This window comes from Salvelinus fontinalis, chromosome 13 (assembly GCF_029448725.1).
Source record: "Salvelinus fontinalis isolate EN_2023a chromosome 13, ASM2944872v1, whole genome shotgun sequence".
In the NCBI taxonomy this organism is placed as follows: domain Eukaryota; kingdom Metazoa; phylum Chordata; class Actinopteri; order Salmoniformes; family Salmonidae; genus Salvelinus; species Salvelinus fontinalis.
In genome coordinates this window covers 29,285,208-29,308,330 of record NC_074677.1, presented here as the reverse complement: position 1 = coordinate 29,308,330, position 23,123 = coordinate 29,285,208, and the positions used below count along the sequence as shown (strand labels likewise).

General features: G+C 43.1%; 1 protein-coding gene across 3 annotated transcripts in view; it reads right to left on the bottom strand.

Annotated features, from left to right (window-relative positions):
* Positions 1-17,149, bottom strand: part of LOC129868385 (E3 ubiquitin-protein ligase CBL-like) — a 28,850-nt gene extending 11,701 nt beyond the window's left edge. The window contains exons 1-8 of one of the 3 annotated variants that reach the window (XM_055942320.1): positions 16,766-17,149; positions 16,499-16,602; positions 15,479-15,672; positions 14,038-14,285; positions 8,545-8,691; positions 8,237-8,393; positions 2,486-2,607; positions 2,189-2,326 (exon numbers count right to left, since the gene is read on the bottom strand). In XM_055942320.1, the coding sequence (XP_055798295.1) occupies positions 2,189-2,326; positions 2,486-2,607; positions 8,237-8,393; positions 8,545-8,691; positions 14,038-14,285; positions 15,479-15,672; positions 16,499-16,602; positions 16,766-16,884 (1,229 nt within the window). In that variant the 5' untranslated portion in view covers positions 16,885-17,149. Of the gene's footprint in view, positions 1-2,188; positions 2,327-2,485; positions 2,608-8,236; positions 8,394-8,544; positions 8,692-14,037; positions 14,286-15,478 lie in introns of all 3 variants that reach the window. The other 2 variants (XM_055942321.1, XM_055942322.1) reach the window with 2 other exon arrangements.
* Positions 17,150-23,123: the final 5,974 nt, after the last annotated feature.

Here is a 23,123-nt window from a genome sequence, read left to right as displayed (position 1 = left end):
AGCTCACAGAACAGGGCTCCGGGCAGCCGAGCGGAAATGAAGGAAAACTCACCTCCCTGCGAACCTGGCATCCTTTCATTCCCTCCTCTCTACATTTTCCTCTTCGGTCTCTGCTGCTAAAGCCACTTTCTACCACTCTAAATTCCAAGCATCTGCCTCTAACCCTAGGAAGCGCTTTGCCACCTTCTCCTCCCTCCTGAATCCCCCCCCCCCCCTCTGCGGATGACTTCGTCAACCATTTTGAAAAGAAGGTCGACGACATCCGATCCTCGTTTGCTAAGTCAAACGACACCGCTGGTTCTGCTCACACTGCCCTACCCTGTGCTTTGACCTCTTTCTCCCCTCTCTCTCCAGATGAAATCTCGCGTCTTGTGACGGCCGGCCGCCCAACAACCTGCCCGCTTGACCCTATCCCCTCCTCTCTTCTCCAGACCATTTCCGGAGACCTTCTCCCTTACCTCACCTTGCTCATCAACTCATCCTTGACCGCTGGCTACGTCCCTTCCGTCTTCAAGAGAGCAAGAGTTGCACCCCTTCTGAAAAAACCTACACTCGATCCCTCCGATGTCAACAACTACAGACCAGTATCCCTTCTTTCTTTTCTCTCCCAAACTATTGAACGTGCCATCCTTGGCCAGCTCTCCTGCTATCTCTCTCAGAATGACCTTCTTGATCCAAATCAGTCAGGTTTCAAGACTAGTCATTCAACTGAGACTGCTCTTCTCTGTGTCACGGAGGCGCTCCGCACTGCTAAAGCTAACTCTCTCTTTTGCTCTCATCCTTCTAGACCTATCGGCTGCCTTTGATACTGTGAACCATCAGATCCTCCTCTCCACCCTCTCCGAGTTGGGCATCTCCGGCGCGGCCCACGCTTGGATTGCGTCCTACCTGACAGGTCGCTCCTACCAGGTGGCGTGGCGAGAATCTGTCTCCGCACCACGTGCTCTCACCACTGGTGTCCCCCAGGGCTCTGTTCTAGGCCCTCTCCTATTCTCGCTATACACCAAGTCACTTGGCTCTGTCATATCCTCACATGGTCTCTCCTATCATTGCTATGCAGACGACACACAATTAATCTTCTCCTTTCCCCCTTCTGATAACCAGGTGGCGAATCGCATCTCTGCATGTCTGGCAGACATATCAGTGTGGATGACGGATCATCACCTCAAGCTGAACCTCGGCAAGACGGAGCTGCTCTTCCTCCCGGGGAAGGACTGCCCGTTCCATGATCTCGCCATCACGGTTGACAACTCCATTGTGTCCTCCTCCCAGAGTGCTAAGAACCTTGGCGTGATCCTGGACAACACCCTGTCGTTCTCAACTAACATCAAGGCGGTGACCCGTTCCTGTAGGTTCATGCTCTACAACATCCGCAGAGTACGACCCTGCCTCACACAGGAAGCGGCGCAGGTCCTAATCCAGGCACTTGTCATCTCCCGTCTGGATTACTGCAACTCGCTGTTGGCTGGGCTCCCTGCCTGTGCCATTAAACCCCTACAACTCATCCAGACTGCGCAGCCCGTCTGGTGTTCAACCTTCCCAAGTTCTCTCACGTCACCCCACTCCTCCGCTCTCTCCACTGGCTTCCAGTTGAAGCTCGCATCCGCTACAAGACCATGGTGCTTGCCTAAGGAGCTGTGAGGGGAACGGCACCTCCGTACCTTCAGGCTCTGATCAGGCCCTACACCCAAACAAGGGCACTGCGTTCATCCACCTCTGGCCTGCTCGCCTCCCTACCTCTGAGGAAGTACAGTTCCCGCTCAGCCCAGTCAAAACTGTTCGCTGCTCTGGCACCCCAATGGTGGAACAAACTCCCTCACGACGCCAGGTCAGCGGAGTCAATCACCACCTTCCGGAGACACCTGAAACCCCACCTCTTTACTTTATCCTATCCTAGGTATTCCTTAATCTAACCCCCCCCCCTTAAAAGATTTAGATGCACTATTGTAAAGTGGTTGTTCCACTGGATATCATAAGGTGAATGCACCAATTTGTAAGTCGCTCTGTATAAGAGCGTCTGCTAAATGACTTAAATGTAAATGTAATGTAAATGTAATGATTGAAAGAGGTTGAAATCAGTTTGACTACCAACTACAGAGGAAACGTCACACAGATTTTGCAAACGCCTTGACTGAACCAGAAAAGCTAGTATTTGGTCATTCTTTCATCTTGATTATGTCATACTCACAATCCCTCCCTGAATCCATCAATGAGGGCCTGAAAGAGGGGCTTGTTGTGGGGGATGGTCTGCAGAATGTTCCCATCTGCAGTGACGTAGCCAATGGCCCACTGGCCCAGCCGAGTGCAACTCAGTCTGAAGATATAACTGACAGAGGCAGACCAAAGATGTGTGGTGTGAGAGAAGTTGAGTGTGTACATGTTGATGTTCTTGGATGGTCTGTGATGTTTTTTTGAATGCAAGTGTGCATGTCAAAATATTTACTTCAGCGTCAGGTGTATGTGTCGTTGTGTGTGTGTGTCTCACCTGCCAGGCTTGTGGATGAACCTTTGCAGTCGGGCCTTAACCTCGTCGTAGGTGAGGAAGGCCATATACCCCGGGTGTGTGACAGCCAGGCTGTTCCAATTCCTCAGGAGAGATGACCACGGCTGCACAATACAACACACCACGGTCAGAACCCTTAAGCAACAACAGCTTCTCTTTGTATTGACAACAAATCTTTATCCTAGTTAACAAAGAAGAACTTGTGTTCTTCACCTGATATTCACGGCAACATTGGTCACCAACGATGTTCTGGAGAACTACAGGGCGTGCATAATTTTGTTCCAGCCTAGCTCTAAATCTCCTCAATGATCAATTGATTTCTAGTTGAAGCTGGCGTGTAGTGATGGTCGAGAACAAACGCCTTCACACCCAGTTGGTCTCCTGTGGCCTCATTTAGAACCGTTGTGTACATTTTACACTAAATATTGAGATTCATAAATTTGGCACATGCCATGTTTTCTGTTTATAAAATCAGACCTGTCGTAAAACTGTATCCGTGAACAAGCATAACAACTCTGCCTGAAAAACACCCTTCACCTTTTATGGTGACAAGAAGGTCCTTATTTTCTGTATACTTTGGTAGTATCTAAAGGGAATAGCAATGGCAAACTTGATTAAATGTATTTGGAGGTGTTGGCAGAATGGTTTCTTTTGCAGTTACATTTGCTGTAGCCTGACAGTTTGAGAGACAAAAACAATTCAATTGTTGTGCACCTGTAAACAGATCACTCGAATTCAATGATGTTTTGCATTTACTTTTTCCAGAACCTAAATATGCTGCACTGCCCACAAATTCTGAAACATTGTCTACTCAGAAAAGAAAAAAACCTACAGCAGGCCTACTACTTAGTGTTTGTCTACACACTTCAATGTAAAATAAACTGTTCACCTAATAAATTCTACTGTTATAAACCACGCTCCCTTTCGGATGCATAGAGTGAAACACTTGAAATTATAATGGCCTATCTAATAGGCCCAATTAAATGAGAGATTCACACGGTAATTTGTTGTATGGCTACGTCGGGAATATGAACTCATTGTGGCTAGAAAAGGTGAGGAATTTATTCTTATGATTATAAATTATATTGAAATTTGACATTAAGGTATTCAGATGTAGCCTATAAACGTCAATGGAAAAAGGTCCGTCTGTTCTACCGTTACACTGCGCTTTGGATTGGACAGCATAGACCAAAATACTTTAAAATAGCTTATCTATTTACTACTGTGAAGTGGGTTCAATTAAATGAGAGATGGGACGAATGGTAGCCCATCCTAACTTGTTGTAGGCCTATTGGCTATTTTGCGAGTGTGAAACCATCAGAAGAGTTGAAGAACTTATTCTGCAATTATCGTGGAAATAAAATAACAGGAAATAGATCAAATTAGGTTTTTGTTCTTCTCCCTAACAGAAAAGGATTGCATCTTGTTATAACACTGAACAAAAATATAAATGCAACATGCAATGTGTTGGTCCCATGTTTCATAAGCTGAAATAAAAGATCCCAGACATTTTCCATATGCACAAAAAGCTGTGAAGCTTCATTAAATAGTACCCGCAAAACACCAGTCTCAACGTCAACAGTGAAAAGGCGACTCCGGGATGCTGACCTTCTAGGCAGAGTTTCAAATAAAAGTCCATCTCAGACTGGCCAATAAAAAAGATTAAGACGGGCAAGAGAACAGACACTGGATAGAGGAACTCTGCCTAGAAGGCCAGCATCCCGGAGTCGCCTCTTCACTGTTGACATCGAGACTGGTGTTTTGCGGGTACTATTAAATGAAGCTGCCAGTTGAGGACTTGAGGCGTCGGTTTCTCAAACTAGACAATAATGTACAGTCGTGGCCAAAATTTGAGGATGACAAATTTACATTTTCTAAGTCTGCTGCCTCAGTTTGTATGATCGCAATTTGCATATACTCCAGAATGTTATGAAGAGTGATCAGATGAATTGCAATTAATTGCAAAGTCCCTCTTTGCCATGCAAATTAACTGAATCCCCCAAAAACATTTCCACTGCATTTCAGCCCTGCCACAAACAACCAGCTGACATGTCAGTGATTCTCTCGTTAACACAGGTGTGAGTGTTGACGAGGACAAGGCTGGAAATCACTCTGTCATGCTGATTGAGTTCAAATAACAGACTGGAAGCTTCAAAAGGAGGGTGGTACTTGGAATCATTGTTCTTCCTCTGTCAAACAGTTACCTGCAAGGAAAGATGAGCCGTCAACATTGCTTTGCACAAAAAGGACTTCACAGGTAAGGATATTGCTGCCAGTAAGATTGCACCTAAATCAACCATTTATCGGATCATCAAGAACTTCAAGGAGAGCGGTTCAATTGTTGTGAAGGCTTCAGAGCGCCCAAGAAAGTCCAGCAAGCGCCAGGACCGTCTCCTAAAGTTGATTCAGCTGCGGGATCGGGGCACCACCAGTACAGAGCTTGCTCAGGAATGGCAGCAGGCAGGTGTGAGTGCATCTGCACGCACAGGGAGGTGAAGACTTTTGGAGGATGGCCTGGTGTCAAGAAGGGCAGCAAAGAAGCCACTTCTCTCCAGGAAAAACATCAGGGACAGACTGATATTCTGCAAAAGGTACAGGGATTGGACTGCTGAGGACTGGGGTAAAGTCATTTTCTCTGATGAATCCCCTTTCTGATTGTTTGGGGCATCCGGAAAAAAGCTTGTCCGGAGAATACAAGGTGAGCGCTACCATCAGTCCTGTGTCATGCCAACAGTAAAACATACTGAGACCATTCATGTGTGGGGTTGCTTCTCAGCCAAGGGAGTGGGCTCACTCACAATTTTGCCTAACAACACAGAATGGTACCAACACATCCTCCAAGAGCAACTTCTCCCAACCATCCAGGAACAGTTTGGTGACGAAAAATGCCTTTTCCAGCATGACCTTGCCATAAAGCAAAAGTGATAACTAAGTGGCTTGGGGAACAAAACATCGATATTTTGGGTCCAAGGCCAGGAAACTCCCCAGAACTTAATCCCATTGAGAACTTGTGGTCCATCCTGAAGAGGCGGGTGGACAAACAAAAACCCACAAATTATGACAAATTAAAAGTATTGATTATGAAAGAATGGGCTGCCATCAGTCAGGATGTGGCCCAGAAATTAATTGAGAGCATGCCAGGGCGGATTGCAGAGGTCTTGAAAAAGAAGGGTCAACACTGCAAATATTGACTCTTTGCATCAACTTCATGTAATTGTCAATAAAAGCCTTTGACACTTATGAAATACTTGTAATTATACTTCAGGATTCCATAGTAACATCTGACAAAAATATCTAGAGACACTGAAGCAGCAAACTTTGTGGAGATTAATATTTGTGTCAGTCTCAAAACTTTTGGCCACGACTGTACTTGTCCTCTTGCTCAGTTGTGCACCAGGGCCTCCCACTCTTTCTATTCTGGTTAGAGCCAGTTTGCGCTGTTCTGTGAAGAGAGTAGTACACATCGTTGTATGAGATCTTCTGTTTCTTGGCAATTTCACACATGGAATAGCCTTAATTTCTCAGAACAAGAATAGACTGACGAGTTTCAGAAGAAAGTTCTTTGTTTCTGGCCATTTTGAGACTGTAATCGAACCCACAAATGCTGATGCTCCAGATACTCAACTAGTCTAAAGGCGGCCAGTTTTATTGCTTCTTTAATCAGAACAGTTTTCAGCTGTGCTAACATAATTGCAAAGGGTTTTCTAATGACCATTAGCCTTTAAAATGATAAACTTGGATTAGCTAACAAAACGTGCCATTGGAACACAGGACTGATGGTTGCTGATAACGGGCCTCTATACACCTATGTAGATATTCCATTAACCCCCCCCCAAAAAAAGAATCAACCATTTCCAGCTACAATAGTCATTTACAACATTAACAATGTTTACACTGTATTTCTGATCAATTTTACATTATTTTAAATGGACAAAGAAATGTTTTTGAAAGAAAAACACAAGGACATTTCTAAGTGAACCCAAACTTTTGAACGGTAGTATACATGTGTGTATAGTTACTGACTATGCATAGATGATAAACAGAGTAGCAGCAGCGTAAGAGGGGTTGGACACACACACACACAATGCAAATAGTCCAGTTAGCCATTTGATAACCTGTTCAGGAGTCTTATGGCTTGGGGGTAAAAGTTGTTGAGAAGCCTTTTGGTCCTAGACTTGGCGCTCCGGTACCGCTTGCCATGCGGTAATAGAGAGAACAGTCTATGACTGGGGTGGTGGGGTTTTTGAACATTTTTGGGGCCTTCCTCTGACACAGCCTAGTATAGAGGTCCTGGATGGCAAGTAGCTTGGCCCCGGTGATGTACTGGGCCGTACGCACTACAGCAGTTGCCATACCAGGCAGTGATGCAACCAGTCAGGATGCTCTCGATGGTGCAGCTGTAGAACCTTTTGAGGATCTGAGGACTAATGCCAAATCTTTTTAGTTTCCTGAGGGGGTAAAGGCTTTGTCGTGCCCTCTTCACGACTGTCTTGGTGTGTTTGGACCATGATAGTTTGTTGGTGATGTGGACACCAAGGAACTTGAATCTCTCAACCTGCTCCACTACAGCCCCGTCAATTAGAATGGGGGCATGCTCGGTACTCTTTTTCCTGTAGTCCACAATCATCTCCTCTGTCTTGATTACGTTGAGGGTTAGGTTGTTATTTTGGCACCACCAGGCCAGGTCACTGAACTACTCCCTATAGGCAGTCTCATCGTTGTCTGTGATCAGACCTACCACTGTTGTCATCTGCAAACTTAATGATGGTGTTTGAGTCGTGCCTGGCCACGCAGTCTTGGGTGAACAGGGAGTACAGGAGGGGACTGAGGGGCTCCAGTGTTGTTGATCAGCGTGGCGGATGTGTTGTTACCTACCCTCACCACCTGGGGGCAGCCCGTCAGGAAGTCCAGAATCCAGTTAGAGGGAGGTGTTTAGTCCCAGGATCCTTAGCTTCGTGATGAGCTTTGAGGGCACTATGGTGTTGAACGCTGAGCTGTAGTCAATGAATAGCATTTCTCACATTGGTGTTCCTTTTGTCCACTGGCAGGTAACCACTGCTGCACTACAAACTAAACATACAGACAACTCTGCTCCAGCTCAATTCTCAAGGCTAATTTGAGGAAGTCGTTTTGGTTTCCGTCTGCCCAGACAGACTGTGCCAACACTTGTGGCTTCTGTGCACACAAAATCGAAGGAACTACTGTAAAGGCCCCGCCCTGTTGAGAGACATCCAATAGAGGACGTACTGACTGTACTTTAACTACCCCACCCTAAATAATGATAGAGCAGCCATCTCTAGCTTTGTACTCACACGTCTTTATTGCCACTGATGGAATAAAAGGTACCCATGTTTTGTTAGCTTCTACAGTTAACTATCTACACAGCAGTTGAGCTCTGTAAACATTTGGCTCCTCAGAGAACTTTGAAAAAGGTAGTTCATTACTTATGAATATGATGACCACTACAGTAAGTGGTCCTGAATTGACTTAATGTAAGTCACTTTGTATTAATTCAGCAGATGCTCTTATCCAAAGTAATATGATAGTGAGTGGGTCAGGAATGGGAATTGGGAGCAGTGAAAGCAGATTCCCTACATATTGGTGGTGGAAGGGGTGTACAACTATTTTGGTAGTGGATGAGTTGAGTTTCCACCATTCAATCTAAAGTGCTTTAGGCACCTGGAAAAGTTATTAAAACCCATCCATCATTATTTGCATTTGAGAAATCCTTACCTGGAAGAGCCTGGTGAAGATGTCAAACTCGAAGACGGAGATGTAGTCGTTGCATGTGAGGTCGATGGTAGACTTCAGAGCCATGGCCTCCAGGCCTGAGCTGATGGGGTGGAACTCATGAAGAGCCTGCCGGAACATCCTCCATGGAACAATGGTCCTACAGAGAGGAGAGGGTTTAGTGATACAAAAGTAGTAATTATCCCCAGGCATGTTTTTAGTTAAACGTTTGTTTCATTTGAACCCCTTTTGTAAATACAGCATCCCAACTAAGGAAATTTGATAAGATAACGGAGCCCCAAAAAACTCACTTGTCACCAAAAGACCTCCTCCAGAACTCGGCGGCGTCGGCTTTGGTGATGCGGAAGTTGTCTCCTTGGAATAGGCCATTGGGAAAGATGGCTTTTAGCTCAGCCAGCATGTGGCTGAATATCAGCGACAGCTTGGTCAAGTTCCGCCTATGAAGAAAAGGTATGTCATCTTAGCGTCCTCAGACAAACCTCATCCCTGAAGTTGACCAATGGTAATGTATTTTCTTGACTTTGGCACCCCCGGGTCAAACATTTAAGGCTAGGTAGTATATGCCTAGTCTTTTAGGATTGGATGCCTTTGAGTTGGGGTTGGTATACAATCATTCAGTTGTAAGAATGTATGATGAGCTTCTTAGAAGTTTCATCTGCTGAGAACCCATTGCAAAGGCACACAACACCAAACCACTAATCAATGTGTATGTTAACCTTTTTAATGACCAAATATTGCATTGGTATATGAGTACTAGCATGTCAGTTTCTTATAATGGCACATGCATTTATTCTAATTGTGAGTCAGAAGAATCCCTGATAGCATCATTGCTTCCACAGAACTAGAATGAGATATTTATGATTGCTAAACTGAAACTAAAGTAAACAGGATGGGTTTTAGCTTAGCAATGTATTTCTGAGTAGAGGAAATATACCCTAAAAATATCTGTTTGTTCAGCTTAAGTGGTTCTTACATCCCCACTTTCCTTTATGCAACATGACCTGCAACTAAATAATAAATGCCCAATTCCTATTTTCTAGTATTTTTTGTTGTTGCTAAAATGGCAAAATATTTTTTTAAATAACACTTGCTTAATTAATGGAACATTGGTTTGAGGTGTGTGGTAGTTTCTTGGAAATCGTATCTTCTCAGCATGCAGCACTCTGCCTGTCACAAACCACCATAGAGATTCAAAACACTGATAACACAGCAGCTCCCACCAGGGTCATTGGGGGTGTTCCTGTTTTGAAGCTTAACTCTTCGGAGTTCAGCATAAATGCGCTTACACTCCCCCGCAAGTGGTAGAAATGTTTAACAAACCACATTAACTAAAAAACCAAGACATCACATGAGAAACCCCACCAAAAATAAGACATACCAGTAATCTTGACAATAAGAAAGGAAACATTTGATAGGATCACCTAGGCCTACTTTTCAAGTTGGGTTCTAGCCTTTGCGCTAATTTTGACCTCACCTGGTTTTACAATCAACAACTATACTGAACAAAAATAAAACACCACAATTTAAAAGATTTTACTGAGTTAGTTCATATACAGCGCATTCGGGAAGTATTCACACCCCTTCACTTTTTCCACATTGTTACATTAGCCTTATTCTTAGATGGATTAATCCCCCCCCCCCTCAATACCCCATAATGACAAGGCAAAAATAGGTTTAGAAATGTTCGCAAATTTATTACAAATAAAAAAAACAGATATTACATTTACATAAGTATTCCGACCCTTTACTCAGTACTTTGTTGAAGCACCTATGGTAGCGATTACAGACTTGAGTATTCTTGGGTATGACGCTACAAGCTTGGCACACCTGTATTTGGGGAGTTTCTCCCATTCTTCTCTGCAGATCCTCAAGTTCTGTCAGGTTGGATGGGGAGCATTGCTGAGATGTTCGATCGGGTTCAAGTCCGGGCCAATCAAAGACATTCAGAGACTTGTTCCGAAGCCACTCCTGCGTTGTCTTTGCTGTGTGCTTAGGGTCGTGGTCCCGTTGGAAGGTGAACCCTCATCCCAGTCTGAGGTCCCGAGCAGGTTTTCATCAAGGATCTCTCTGTACTTTGCGGCGTTCATCTTTCCCTCGAGCCTGACTAGTATCCCAGTCCCTGCCTCTGAAAAACATCCCCACAGCATGATGCTGCCACTACCAGAGGCATGGTGCCAGGTTTCTTCCAGATGTGACGCTTGGCATTCAGGCCAAAGAGTTCAATCTTGGTTTCATCAGAACAGAGAATCTTGTTTTTCACTCTACTCTACTTTTGGCAAACTCCACTCTACCATAAAGGCCTGATTGGTAGAGTGCTGCAGAGACAGTTGTCCTTCTGGAAGGTTCTCCCATTTCCACAGAGGAACTCTGTCAGTGACCATCGAGTTCTTGGTCACCTCCCTGACCAAGGCCCTTCTCCCTAGATTGATCAGTTTGGCCAGGCGGCCAACTCTAGGAAGAGTCTTGGTGGTTCCAAACTACTTCCATTTAAGAATAATGGAGGCCACGGTGTTCTTTGGGACCTTCAATGAAGCAGAAATTATTTGGTACCCTTCCCAAGATCTGTGCCGACACAATACTGTCTTGGAGCTCTACGGACAATTCCTTAGACCTCATGGCTTGGTTTTTGCTGTGCTTTGCACTGTCAACTGTGGGACCTTGTATAGACAGGTGTGTGCCTTTGCAAATCATGTCCAATCTACTGAATTTACCACAGGTGAACTCCAAGTTGTAGAAACATCTCAAGGATGATCAATGGAAACAGGATGTACCCGTTAAGCAAAGGGTCTGAATACTTATGTAAATCAGGTATGCTTTTTATAGATTTCTAAAAACTTGTTTTCGTTTTGGCATTATGGGGTATTGTATGTAGAAAAATATATATTTAATACATTTTAGATTAAAGGCTAATGTAACAAAATGTGGGATAAGTGAAGGGTCTGAATAGTTTCCGAATGCACTGTAAGAAAATCTGTCAATTGAAATAAATTAGGGCCTAATCTATGGATTTCACGACTGGGAATATATATATATATATATATATATATATATATATATATCTGTTGGTCACAGATACCTTAAAAAGGTAGGGGCGTGGGGCCTCCCGGGTGGCGCAGTGGTCTAGGGCACTGCATCGCAGCGCTAGCTGTGCCACCAGAGATTCTGGGTTCACGCCCAGGCTCTGTCGCAGCCGGCCGCGACCGGGAGGTCCGTGGGGCGACGCACAATTGGCCTAGCGTCGTCCGGGTTAGGCCGGTAGGGATATCCTTGTCCCATCGCGCACGACTCCCCAACGACTCCTGTGGTGGGCCGGGCGCAGTGCGCTCTAACCAAGGTTGCCAGGTGCACGGTGTTTCCTCCCGACACATTGGTGCGGCTGGCTTCCGGGTTGAATGCACGCTGTGTTAAGAAGCAGTGAGGCTTGGTTGGGTTGTGTTTCGGAGGACGCATGGCTTACGACCTTCGTCTCTCCCGATCACGTACGGGAGTTGTAGCGATGAGACAAGATAGTAATTACTAACAATTGGATACCACGAAATTGGGGAGAAAAGTTAAAATTTTTATTAAAAATAAAAATGAAAAAAGATAGGGGCGTGGATCAGAAAACTTGTCAGTACCGTAATTTCCGGACTATAAGCCGCTACTTATTTCCCACGCTATGAACCTTGCGCTTTATACAATGACGCGGCTAATTTATGGATTTTTCCCGCTTTCACAAATTCATGCCGCCAAAAAACTGAGCACCGTCACATAATGTGAAGTAAATCGAGCGCGCTCAAACTTTCCATCATTCTGATTACGGTAGTCATTTTGTCACCCTCATCATGGCAAAGACACGGAGAAATGCATATGATGCAGCTTTCAATTTGAAGGCGATCGATCTGGCTGTTTGAAAAGTAAATAGAGCTGCACGGGAGCTTGGCCTTAATTACTCGATGATAAGACGTTGGAAACAGCAGCGTGAGAAACTGACTTAGTGCAAAAAGACAACAAAAGCTTTCAGAGGAAAGAAAAGCAGATGGCCCGAACTAGAAAATGAGGCTTGGATGACAAGTGGGGAGAAATCCTTCACTAAAACGGGCTGCATGCGAAGAGCGACTTATGGTCAAGTCTGCCAGTGGGTCCTGACAGCGTGGAGCTGCTGCGTATTGATGAGGGCAGCATAAGCTCAGCGGGGAATTTGCCTCCGGATGAAAGTGAGGAGAGCACAATGAAAACGATCCAACGTCGGATGAAGAAATTCTGAGGCTATTCAACTCCGACACCAAAGGAGATGACTTCAGTGGTTTCAGTGCACAGGAGGAAGATAGTGACCAAGGACTTTCTTGGTAGGCTACTGTTTATTGCCATTTAAAAAATAAAAAAAAATGTTACAAGCCTGTTTCGTTAAAGCCTATTTATTTTTGTTACAAGACGTGTTTCGTTAAAGCCTATTTATTTTTGTTACAAGCCGTGTTTCGTTTAAAGGCTGTGTAAAGTTCATTTGTTTCAATGTACCGGTAGGCACCTGCGGCTTATAGACACGTGCGGCTTATTTATGTACAAAATACTTTTTTTTTTAATTCAGTGGGTGCGGCTTATATTCAGGTGCGCTTAATAGTCCAGCAATTACGGTATCTGTTGTGACCACCATTTGCCTCTTGCAGCGCGACATCTCCTTCGCATACAGTTCATCAGGGTGTTAATTGTGGCATGTGGAATGTCCCACTCTTCAATGGCTGTGCGAAGTTGCTAGATATTGGCAGGAACTGGAACACGCTGTCGTAAACGTTGATCCAGAGCATCACAAACATGCTCAATGTGTGACATGTCTGGTTAGTATGCAGGCCATGGAAGAACTGGGACATTTTCAGCTTCCAGGAATTATGTACAGATCCTTGCGGCATGGGGCCGTTCATTATCATGCTGAAAAATGTGATGGCGGCGGATGAATGGCACGTCACTGGGCCTCAGGATATCGCCACGGTGTCTCTGTGCATTCAAATTGCCATCAATAAAATGCAATTGTGTTCGTTGTGCCTAGTTTATGCCTGCCTGCCTGCCCATACCATAACCCTATCGCCACCATGGGGCGCTCTGTTCACATGAGCAAACCACTCACCCACCCAACACCATTCACATCGTCTGTGGTTATGAGGCAGGTTGGACGTACTGCCAAATTCTCTAAAATGACGGAGGAGGCTTATGGTAGATAGAAGAACATTAGAAGAACATTAGATTCTCTGGCAACAGCTCTGGTGGACATTCCTGCAGTCAGCACGCCAACTGCACACTCAGTAAAACATAGTTGGTGGCAGCTTATGGTAAAGTAATGAACATTCAATTCTCTGTTAACAGCTGTGGTGGACATTCTAGCGGTCAGCATGCCAATTGCACGCTCCCTCAAACTTCTGTGGCATTGTGTTGTGTGACAAAATTGCACATTTTAGAGTGGCCTTTTATTGTTCCTAGCACAAGGTGCACCTGTGTAATGATCATGCTGTTTTAATCAGCTTCTTGATATGCCACACCTGTTAGGCGGATGGATTATCTTGGCAAAGGAGAAATGCTCACTAAAAGGGATGTAAACAAATTTGTGCACAATTTCAGAGAAATAACCTTTGTGTGTGTATGGAACATTTCTGGGATATTTTATTTCAGCTCATGAAACATGGGACCAATACTTTAAATGTTGCATTTATATTTTTGTTTGGTTTATAAACTATTGCCTTGAAGAAACAACATGTTGGCTATAGCAGAAACAGACTGGCTACCAGCAGGCGCAATATCCCCCTCCATTTTACCTGGGTTGAGAGTTCTCCTCATACATGCGCTCCTTGGCCTCCTTGAACAAGCTCATGGTCTGCTTGATCTTATTTGTCAGGTTCTCCATCACCACCCGGAAGTACTCATTCTCCCCGAGCGTCTCTATCTTGCCCTCGTAGCGTGACAGTATGGTGCGGAGGTGCTGGTAGGTGTCTGGCAGTAGGTCCAGGATGTATGGGGGGCTGTTCTTCAGGGCCACCTTAGGGTTCTGGCACAGACGCACCACCTGTGTGGGAAAGGGAGGGTGAGACGAGATCAGAGGAACCTGGAGAAAACAGTCAGGAGAGCAAGTCTGGCCCTAGAAATTACAAGAACTGAAAGTGTCACTAGTAATATCATGCTTACACTGGGATGGAATTAAAACAACGACACAGGATACAGATGCACTTGTTTTGTTCTGCCTTTATGATTTATGATAATATGTTCTATTGCTTGTGTGGGCCGACTGCATGAATGGGGAAGATGGACAGATATATTTGAATGTAGAGACAGAATAACCAGTCAGGACGTATCATGATACACAGTGTGAGAGTAAATTTGGGGTATGAATGACCTGGATATTTACATGCAAGTGGAGAATTCAATATTTACATTGTGGCTCCTGCTTGTGGTTAAACCAATTATTTACAGTCTGGATGATGTTTGTAATTCAACTGGGTTATTCAACCAGGCCTAGCCAGTCCCTTGTTATGGTCTCAATTGTCTTATGACAGTACACCAGGTAGTCATCTTTGTATTTAAGAAAATACAATTCACAAAATGTAAGTGTTGATATTTTTACCACACCAGCAGTAGGAAAAGGAACATACAACCTCAAATGATAGGCCTACACGATTGTATGACAAATGTATAAAACATGACAAAATAATTTGGTATTGTTGTTCTGGTTGAATAGGCCATTTGACACAGGGATCAGTTAGGTACAATTGTGTTAATTCAAACTGAGTCAGTGAGCAAAAAAAAAATATTGAAAAAAAAAAAAAAAACACGTGATAGTTCAATCACACATTTGAAAATAGACTTAGTTGTGAAACTCAATAGGCAAGTGTCTTCCTGCCAAAGACAACTTGCACACTGTTGAAATCAAAATACTGTACATTGCTCAATTAGCATAATTTGTGAAATTCGGGCCATTTGGGGGAACAACGTATTGGAGACCATTTTATGAAGAAAAATAACTAAATGCCTGAAAACATTCGCTTCATTTTGCAGACTAAATAGTATTTACATGATCAGTCGTGGTAATTGTTCCCCTCATTTAGAAAAAAAGACTGTCAAACTATCTCCTATGTTCTGTGACCTATTGTTTTGCTACACTATGGACATTACAGTAAACCTGGCATTTCATATGTTAAGTATCCTTGCCATTTAAATGCACTTACCATAAGACCTGAGGAAATTAGATGGCTTGTTACCTACCTTATCCATAAGTTTCCAGCATTTCTCCACCATTTTCTTGTCTACCACTGCAGGTTGGTGAGGCTGGAGAGGCTGGTGATGGGGCTGAAATGCGTCCTTCATCAAGCCGATGAGACCTGCGCCCCTCCTCGGATTTCCTGACATGCTTGTCGCCGGCCGGGGGAGAGCCCCGAGGCGGTCAATGAATGACAATTCTGGGCACGTATTTACAGACAACTGCCGTGATTACTGTCTCTATAGTTCTCTGATAAAGAGAGTAATAATCACACAAACCTTGCTAAACGAAGAAAATGTGAGCTTGCTAACTAGCTAATTTAAAGTCCTCATCCGCCTTCTCATTTCGTCGGAAAAGACAGGCGTTTGCATAACTCAACCTCCTGCCTGTTTTTTTTATATTTCTGACCCGTCTGTTATCTTTGGAGAAAGGTAAATACAACAGTGTACACTGCCTTATATCTTCAGACATTCAGCTAATTAGGAAAGTAACTTATATTTGTCTGTTTTCTTCCTATGTTTCAGCTTTTTTTTTGCCTGTAGAGTAAATGGGCTAACTTCCGGTTTGGAATGATCGTCAAATGTCAAAATAAAAGTCATTTTGAAACCCATGAAATAATGCTCTTATGACAATTACGTTTTTAATGAATACAAAACAAACATTACAATGCTATGTTAACCAAGCTTTAACTTCCTGACTGATGTCTTGAGATGTTGCTTTAATATATCCACATAATTTCCCGCAGCCGTCATACCGCTCAGGAAGGAGACGCGTTCTGTCTCCTAGACAGCATATTAGAGCTCTTTTGATTCTCTCATAATTACGATAGATTTTGCTTTCTGAGGGATACATTTCCACCAATTGATCGGCACAAAACAGAAAACAGATCTTAAGTACGCACACACACGTTTAATACCATTCCATGTATTCTGTTCCAGCCATTACCATGAGCCTGTCCTCACCATTTAAGGTGCCACCAGCCACACAAATAATGTAAAAGCCTACATTCTAAAACACCAACTCACCTTGCACAGTGCTCAAACATCTATCCAACCGTTTCCAATAGTCTCTGCACAGCGTCAGGTAGGGCAGGCTATGCACCATAAGCTTGACCTGAAGCTTGAAACAACTTGAGTAAAGAAAGCATATGTACGGATTTTTATCAAAGCAGTTTATCTAGTACACTAATACTTGCATGTTACATCATACGTCAGTTTGGCTGCGCACATAATACGTCTCAACTAACAAGAAAGGCTCATGGAACCCGATTTGTAGCTGGTACAAGCACCTACCATTTGAATAACAACGAAACAATGGCGTGCATAGGCCTACTGAGTGATGGTCGTATCGTAGGCCGTTGAAGGTTGTGATAGTGAACACAAGATATGTTGATAGCCCACGGGACATGCATATGAAATAATCCACTCCTTGTCAATCCAATTAGACTCGGTTGATCATCACATTTCAGGCACAAGCCAGTAAAGCAATTAGGCAAGCTAGTTTCTAGTTATAATTGAATCCCAGTGCAGTTCCTAATTTACCAATCTAAAACCCCGAGTGAGCACTATATTCGGCGTATATAAACCGATAAACAAATTTGATAATTCTTTCGTTTCTACGATTTCACTCAAGACTCAGATCTTGAAAAATAGCTTTATTTTGAAATCCATTCATAAATAAACACTACCGGAAGTTGGTCCCACCAGCTATTTAGCCCCTCTCTCCAAGTACCCCTGAATGCAGCGTGCAATTCGGTGCCGGGCTCAATGTGGGCGGAGTCAAAAGTTTGACCCCGCCCACATTTAGTCAATTTGAGGTTTGACAGTCACACACTGAATACAAACACACACGTTTGCGCAAGGCACACGTTTAATACGAACGTATTTCATTTTTGAAGATCGTAAGAAATATTATATAAAGTGGTACCTGCAGATGTGTTGTAACACTTTTAGCTTCATGCTATATTGGAGACAAGCTACTGATATTGTTTCAGTGAACAGACTTGTTGTGTCCTGTTAAAATTGTGTTGATAAATGTTTAATTATATTATACACACAGCTACTACCCATCCTGATTAATAATGCTATTTACTTTCCTAATGAGAATGGAGACAGACTATTCCATATAGACATACTGACAAGCTGAATGTGCTTTGTACATTAAGTTATACCAGTGCCAGTAAAGAGATCAAAGACTCGGGTGACTACTACATCATCTTTACTAAACAACATAACACATTTAACAATTGACAAAGCTGACAAAAACAAGGTTTGACCACTCAAAAATGGCTTCACTCCTGCTCCTCAAAAGAGGCAAAGACAGTTATTTTCTTGTCGTCAACTGCCTCCACGTCTCCTAATCTCTCTGTAACATGAATGGTTCCTTGAGGAGAATATTGTCCTCTTTATCCAGGCCATCATACAACCGTAGTTCTTTAAGGGTTGTAATGCGGTCTTCCCCGTCCATCCCAACTACACTGGGGAAGGAAACAGTGCCTTTAAAATGTTTGGAGTTTGCACCACCTTGCTGCCTCTAGGGCAGGGGTGTCAAACTCATTTCGCATCGTGGGCCACATACGGCCTAGGGAGATGTCAAGTGGGCCGGACCATTAAAATTATACCATACTCTGCTATAAATAACCAAAATATCATGTCTTTCCTTTGTTTTGGTGTAAAGAAGCACAAGAACATTAGGAAAATATTGAAATTTAATGAACTATCCTTTTACAAAACATTTCATGAAACACCTCATATTTCCTTAGACAAATGTGCAATTTACTTTTATCATTCACAAATATGCATTGCAACTGATCCCACTGATTGTACAAAGGCACAAAACTTTAATTGGTACTGAAAAATATAGTAATGCACTTTAAGATTAAATGAGACTTTTAAAGAAAGGAATTTTTAAACCACTTACACATACGCATATAAAATCTAAATGTAATCCCTGCGTACACCTTACAAACTAAGGAGAGTGATTTTAAATGTGTAATGAAGAAAGTGTTCGCCTGTCCTGTAAATCTGTAAACTTCATACATGAAACATACATACACATACAATACATACTGAAAATTTATGGAGTTGTATGAACAGTAGAATTCCATCACACAACTTTTGTTTTGAAGCTGCTGACTAACATTAAAGTGCACATTTTTTAAATCACCACAGTAAGGATTCATCTTCACAGAGCTGTATTCTTTCAATGCAAACAGTATCTAAGGCAGCATTTTAAAGGTGTTAGTCTAGTCTGGACTTGTATTTGTTCCTGAAACTTGGCATCTTTTGGCCTGTACAAGTGCATCAACACCAGGTGTCATGTCCTGACTAGCTGTCACTTTCAGAATGTCATTTAAGTGCTTGTTTGTGAGCCTTGAACGCATTTTTGTTTTATTGATATTCATCACTGAGAAAATTTGTTCACAAAGGTAGGTTGTCCCAAACATGCACAAAATTTTAGCAGCCAGGGCTGTTAATTTGGGGTACCCTGGTAGTAGATACTGATAAAATCTGTCCAGACCTACAGAGGCAAATTTGCCCTTCAAATCTGCATCACACTGCAAATCAATTATCTCTAGCTGAATTTCGACCGGCAGATCAGAAGCTTTAACTGTGAAAGGTGAGCGAAAAACTGAAAATTCTGTCTCAAGTTCACCAAATACCTGAAAACGTTTCTCAAACTCCCGCAGTAGTCCTGCAATTTTGTCTTTGTACCGTTTCATGTCCGCATCAGGTCTGGTCACACACACATCTCTCAGACAGGGGAAATGAGCAGGGTTGCCATTTGCCAGTTGCATCTCCCACAAAGTCAGCTTCAACTTAAATGCATGTATGTTGTCAGAAAACTGTGTGACAACTTTTTTGCGGCCTTGCAACATTTTGTTCAGATTGTTCAAGTGTTCAGTAATATCAACCAAGAATGCAAGGTCCCGTAGCCATTCCTGAGATTGTAATTCCAACACCGGTTTTCCTTTTTTCTCCATGAACTGTCCGATTTCCTCTCGTAGATCAAAGAAATGCCTCAGCACAGCGCCTCGGCTTAACCATCTCACTTCAGTGTGGTATGGCAGGCTGTGGGTAATGTTGCTGTCGCTGAGAAGTTTGTCAAACTGACGATGGTTCAGACCTCTGGACCGGATGAAATTTACAGTGCGAACAACCACTTCCATGACGTGGTCCATTTTCAGCGACTTGCAACACAATGCCTCCTGGTGCAAAATACAGTGAAATGTCCAGAAACGATCTCCTCCATTAAGGGCTTGTACTTTGTCTTTGAACTTTGTCGCGACACCTGCTTTCTTTCCGACCATGGATGGCGCGCCGTCTGTAGCCAGGCTGACAGCGCGGAACCAGTCCACTCCAACTCTGTCCAATGCAGCAACGACAGAGCCGAAAATGTCCTCGGCTGTTGTGGTGTCCATCATTGGCACCAACTCAAGAAACTCTTCAGTAACAGTCAATGTCTCATCAACTCCTCGAATAAATATGGCCAGTTGGGCCACGTCTGTGATGTCAGTGCTCTCGTCAATTGCCACGGAAAATGCAATAAATGACTTGACTCTCTGTTTCAATTGACTGTCTAAATCTGCCGATAGTTCCGAAATCCTCTCTGCTATAGTATTCCTCGTCAGGCTAATATTGGCAAAAGCTTGTCGCTTCTCGGGACATACAAGTTCAGCCGCCTTCATCATGCATCGTTTAACAAAGTCACCGTCGGAATACGGCTTCGATGCTAATGCTATTTCGCTAGCAATTAGGTAGCTGGCTTTAACCGCTGCTTCACTGACTTCTCGGCCCTGGATGAAAGTTGACTGCTGTTTCCTCAGACCCGCCAGCAATTCGTTAATCTTATCTCTTCTCAGTTGTCCTTGCAAGCCGTCATATTTTTCGCTGTGATGAGTCTCGTAGTGGCGTCGAATATTATATTCCTTCAATACCGAAACTTGTTGCAAACACACCAAGCACGAAGGTTTTCCGTGCATCTCTGTAAATAAATAGGACGTGGTCCATTTTTCTTTGAAAATTCTACACTCCTTATCTACTTTTCTCCGTTTGGATAACGACATTTTGGCTAATGAGGGTGTAGCGGAGAGGTAGAGACCAAGGTATTAACAACGTCGTAACAAGCAGCAGATGGCGCATTGATACCGTCTACTGTTTTCAGTCTGTCTCAGTGATGCGGCTTGTCTTCTACTCTGATGGAAAGAGTGCGCCCCTTAGCGGATAATCCATGAATTGCAGCGAATTAAAAATCTTAATTCCATGTCTTTTATGCATTTTTTCCACTTTCAAATTATCCTGCGGGCCTGATCGAACCTCCTTGGGGGCCGGTTCCGGCCCGCGGGCCGTATGTTTGACACCCCTGCTCTAGTGTATCCCTTAGAACAGGGGTGTCAAACTCATTCCACGGAGGGCCTAGTGTCTGCAGGTTTTTGGTTTTCCTTTCAATAAAGCCCTAGACAGGCAGGTGTGGGGAGTTCGTAACTAATTAGTGATGTTAATTCATCAATCAAGTATAAGGGAGGAGCGAAAACCCGCAGACACTCGGCCCCCCGTGGAATGAGTTTGACACCTGTGCCTTAGAAGAACATCTGCTTCCTTGAAGAAAAAGGAAAAATACATATTAAGAGTAGTGCCTCATTGGGTGATCAAGTCAAATTACACCCAACTTTCACAATACCACCATGCAAACGAAAGCCACTATTACTAAAGGGGTTTTCAGTGATATTTATAACTACTCAACCAGTCATCACAACTATTATATCTTGCCATGCATCAAGCCTTCAGCATTACACACAGAAGACTACATACCCAGTTCACAGCTCCCAGTTTGCCGTGCATTTTGTTTTCAGTATCGTCTAGAAAGAAAAGATTGTGGTCATTAAGTAATGTAAGGGAACCTCTAGGGATGTGTGTACTAGAATGCACCTTACTTTAGCTACTAGCCTATACAGTACCTGGTCCTGCAGAGCTGAATGATGTGACTTCTTGTGGTGGTGGGGAGGTCTTCTACATCATCCTGAAATATATTGGGGGGGGGGGGGGGGGGTAAGTCTTTAAACATTGGTTTAAGACTATACCACTCATCCTATGACAACTACCTGTAGTGTGTTTTGTTTTCACCGCCTTTTTTCGATTTTTCAACCACTCTTCTTCAGACTTTAGTGAGTAAATTACATATGAACATATATTCAGGTCAGTCCAGCTACAGTGAAACAAGTGTTTTTAAGGAAGAAAATGAAAAGTCATTTAATGTTCAAGACTTACAGCAGGGGAACGTCCTGCAGGAGAACTAGGCACCACCATCACCTAATTTGCTGCATGTTTTCCTTTTGAATTTTTGTAAAATATTTTTTTAAATCACACAATCAGATGAGTATCCCAAAAAACATATCCACTAGTGATGAGAATTTCATAATTTATACGTACCTAAGTGAAATCCCACTGTGCTTCCATTGCAATGTACAGAGCGTACTGTAAGTTAAGAAAGATTAGGTTAAGTTTGATAACAATAATAGTAAATCATAATAATCCCTCCCAAGAAGTCACAGCATTTCACATCAGCATCCAGCTCTGCAGGAGTTTGATGTATGTAGTGTAAAAACTGTAGGAAATAGGTCCCAAAAAGTGTCAAGAATAATAAACAAGAAAAAGTATGAGCAATAACAATAGGGTGCTTTGCATGCTGCAAGCACAGAAATAATAACTTTTCATACGTTATAACAGAAAATAAGACTAATATAATATACTGAATAGCCAGCATCTTACCATCAAAACAAACACCTCACAGTTGTTTGAGAAACCTTGCTTTGGTAAGCCCTGTGGTGTGAACAAGGTACACATTTCAATAAAGGAATGACAATCAAATGGTACAGTTCAGTGGAATAATGTAAAGGAATATCTAACCTGAACATCATCCACTCCAAAAGTCCTCCAATGTCCAGGGGACCAGAACAGAGAATGTTTCTGTTTACACAGTGCATGTGAAAGTAAAGAAAAAGTACAATTCAACAGCTTTTTATACTGCAGCATGCATAACAGTTTTGAACACAGTTGGAACTGAATTAGCCCAAGTATTTTTTACAACATGTATGGGTGTTGCTGGACCAGAAAAGGTGTTTTCGATTGTAAACACACCATTTCCTCACATCAATGCACTCACATGCCAAAAATCTTTCCTTGGACACTGTTTCAAAGCAATGTGTATGCTTTCTATGTAAATGTGTTTGCAGTGTGTTGATGTCACAAGTTTACTGGAGAACTGAGACGAAGTAGAGACTCTGGACAGGGTGGATATTCGTATAATAAAAAGCAGTTTTATTCAGAGGTAAAGATATCTGATACAAGCGTGCATGGACTCGTTCATTCAGCTCGTAAGGAACCTGCAGACAGAGCCCAGATAACAGAATACATAGACATTTTATACAGCACAGAAAGTAGGTTGAGTCTGGTAGATCTGGTTTTCTGGTTGGTCCTGATGAGTTGGGCGAGGTCCACTTCAGGCTAATATCACTGTCCCATTGTGTAACGGGCTTCCTCCTTCTCCTCATCCGAAGAGGAGTAGCAGGGATTTGACCAACGTGCAGCGGGTTGTGGATACATAATGATTTATTAGACAAAACGGAAAAACACGACAAACACTTGAATAATT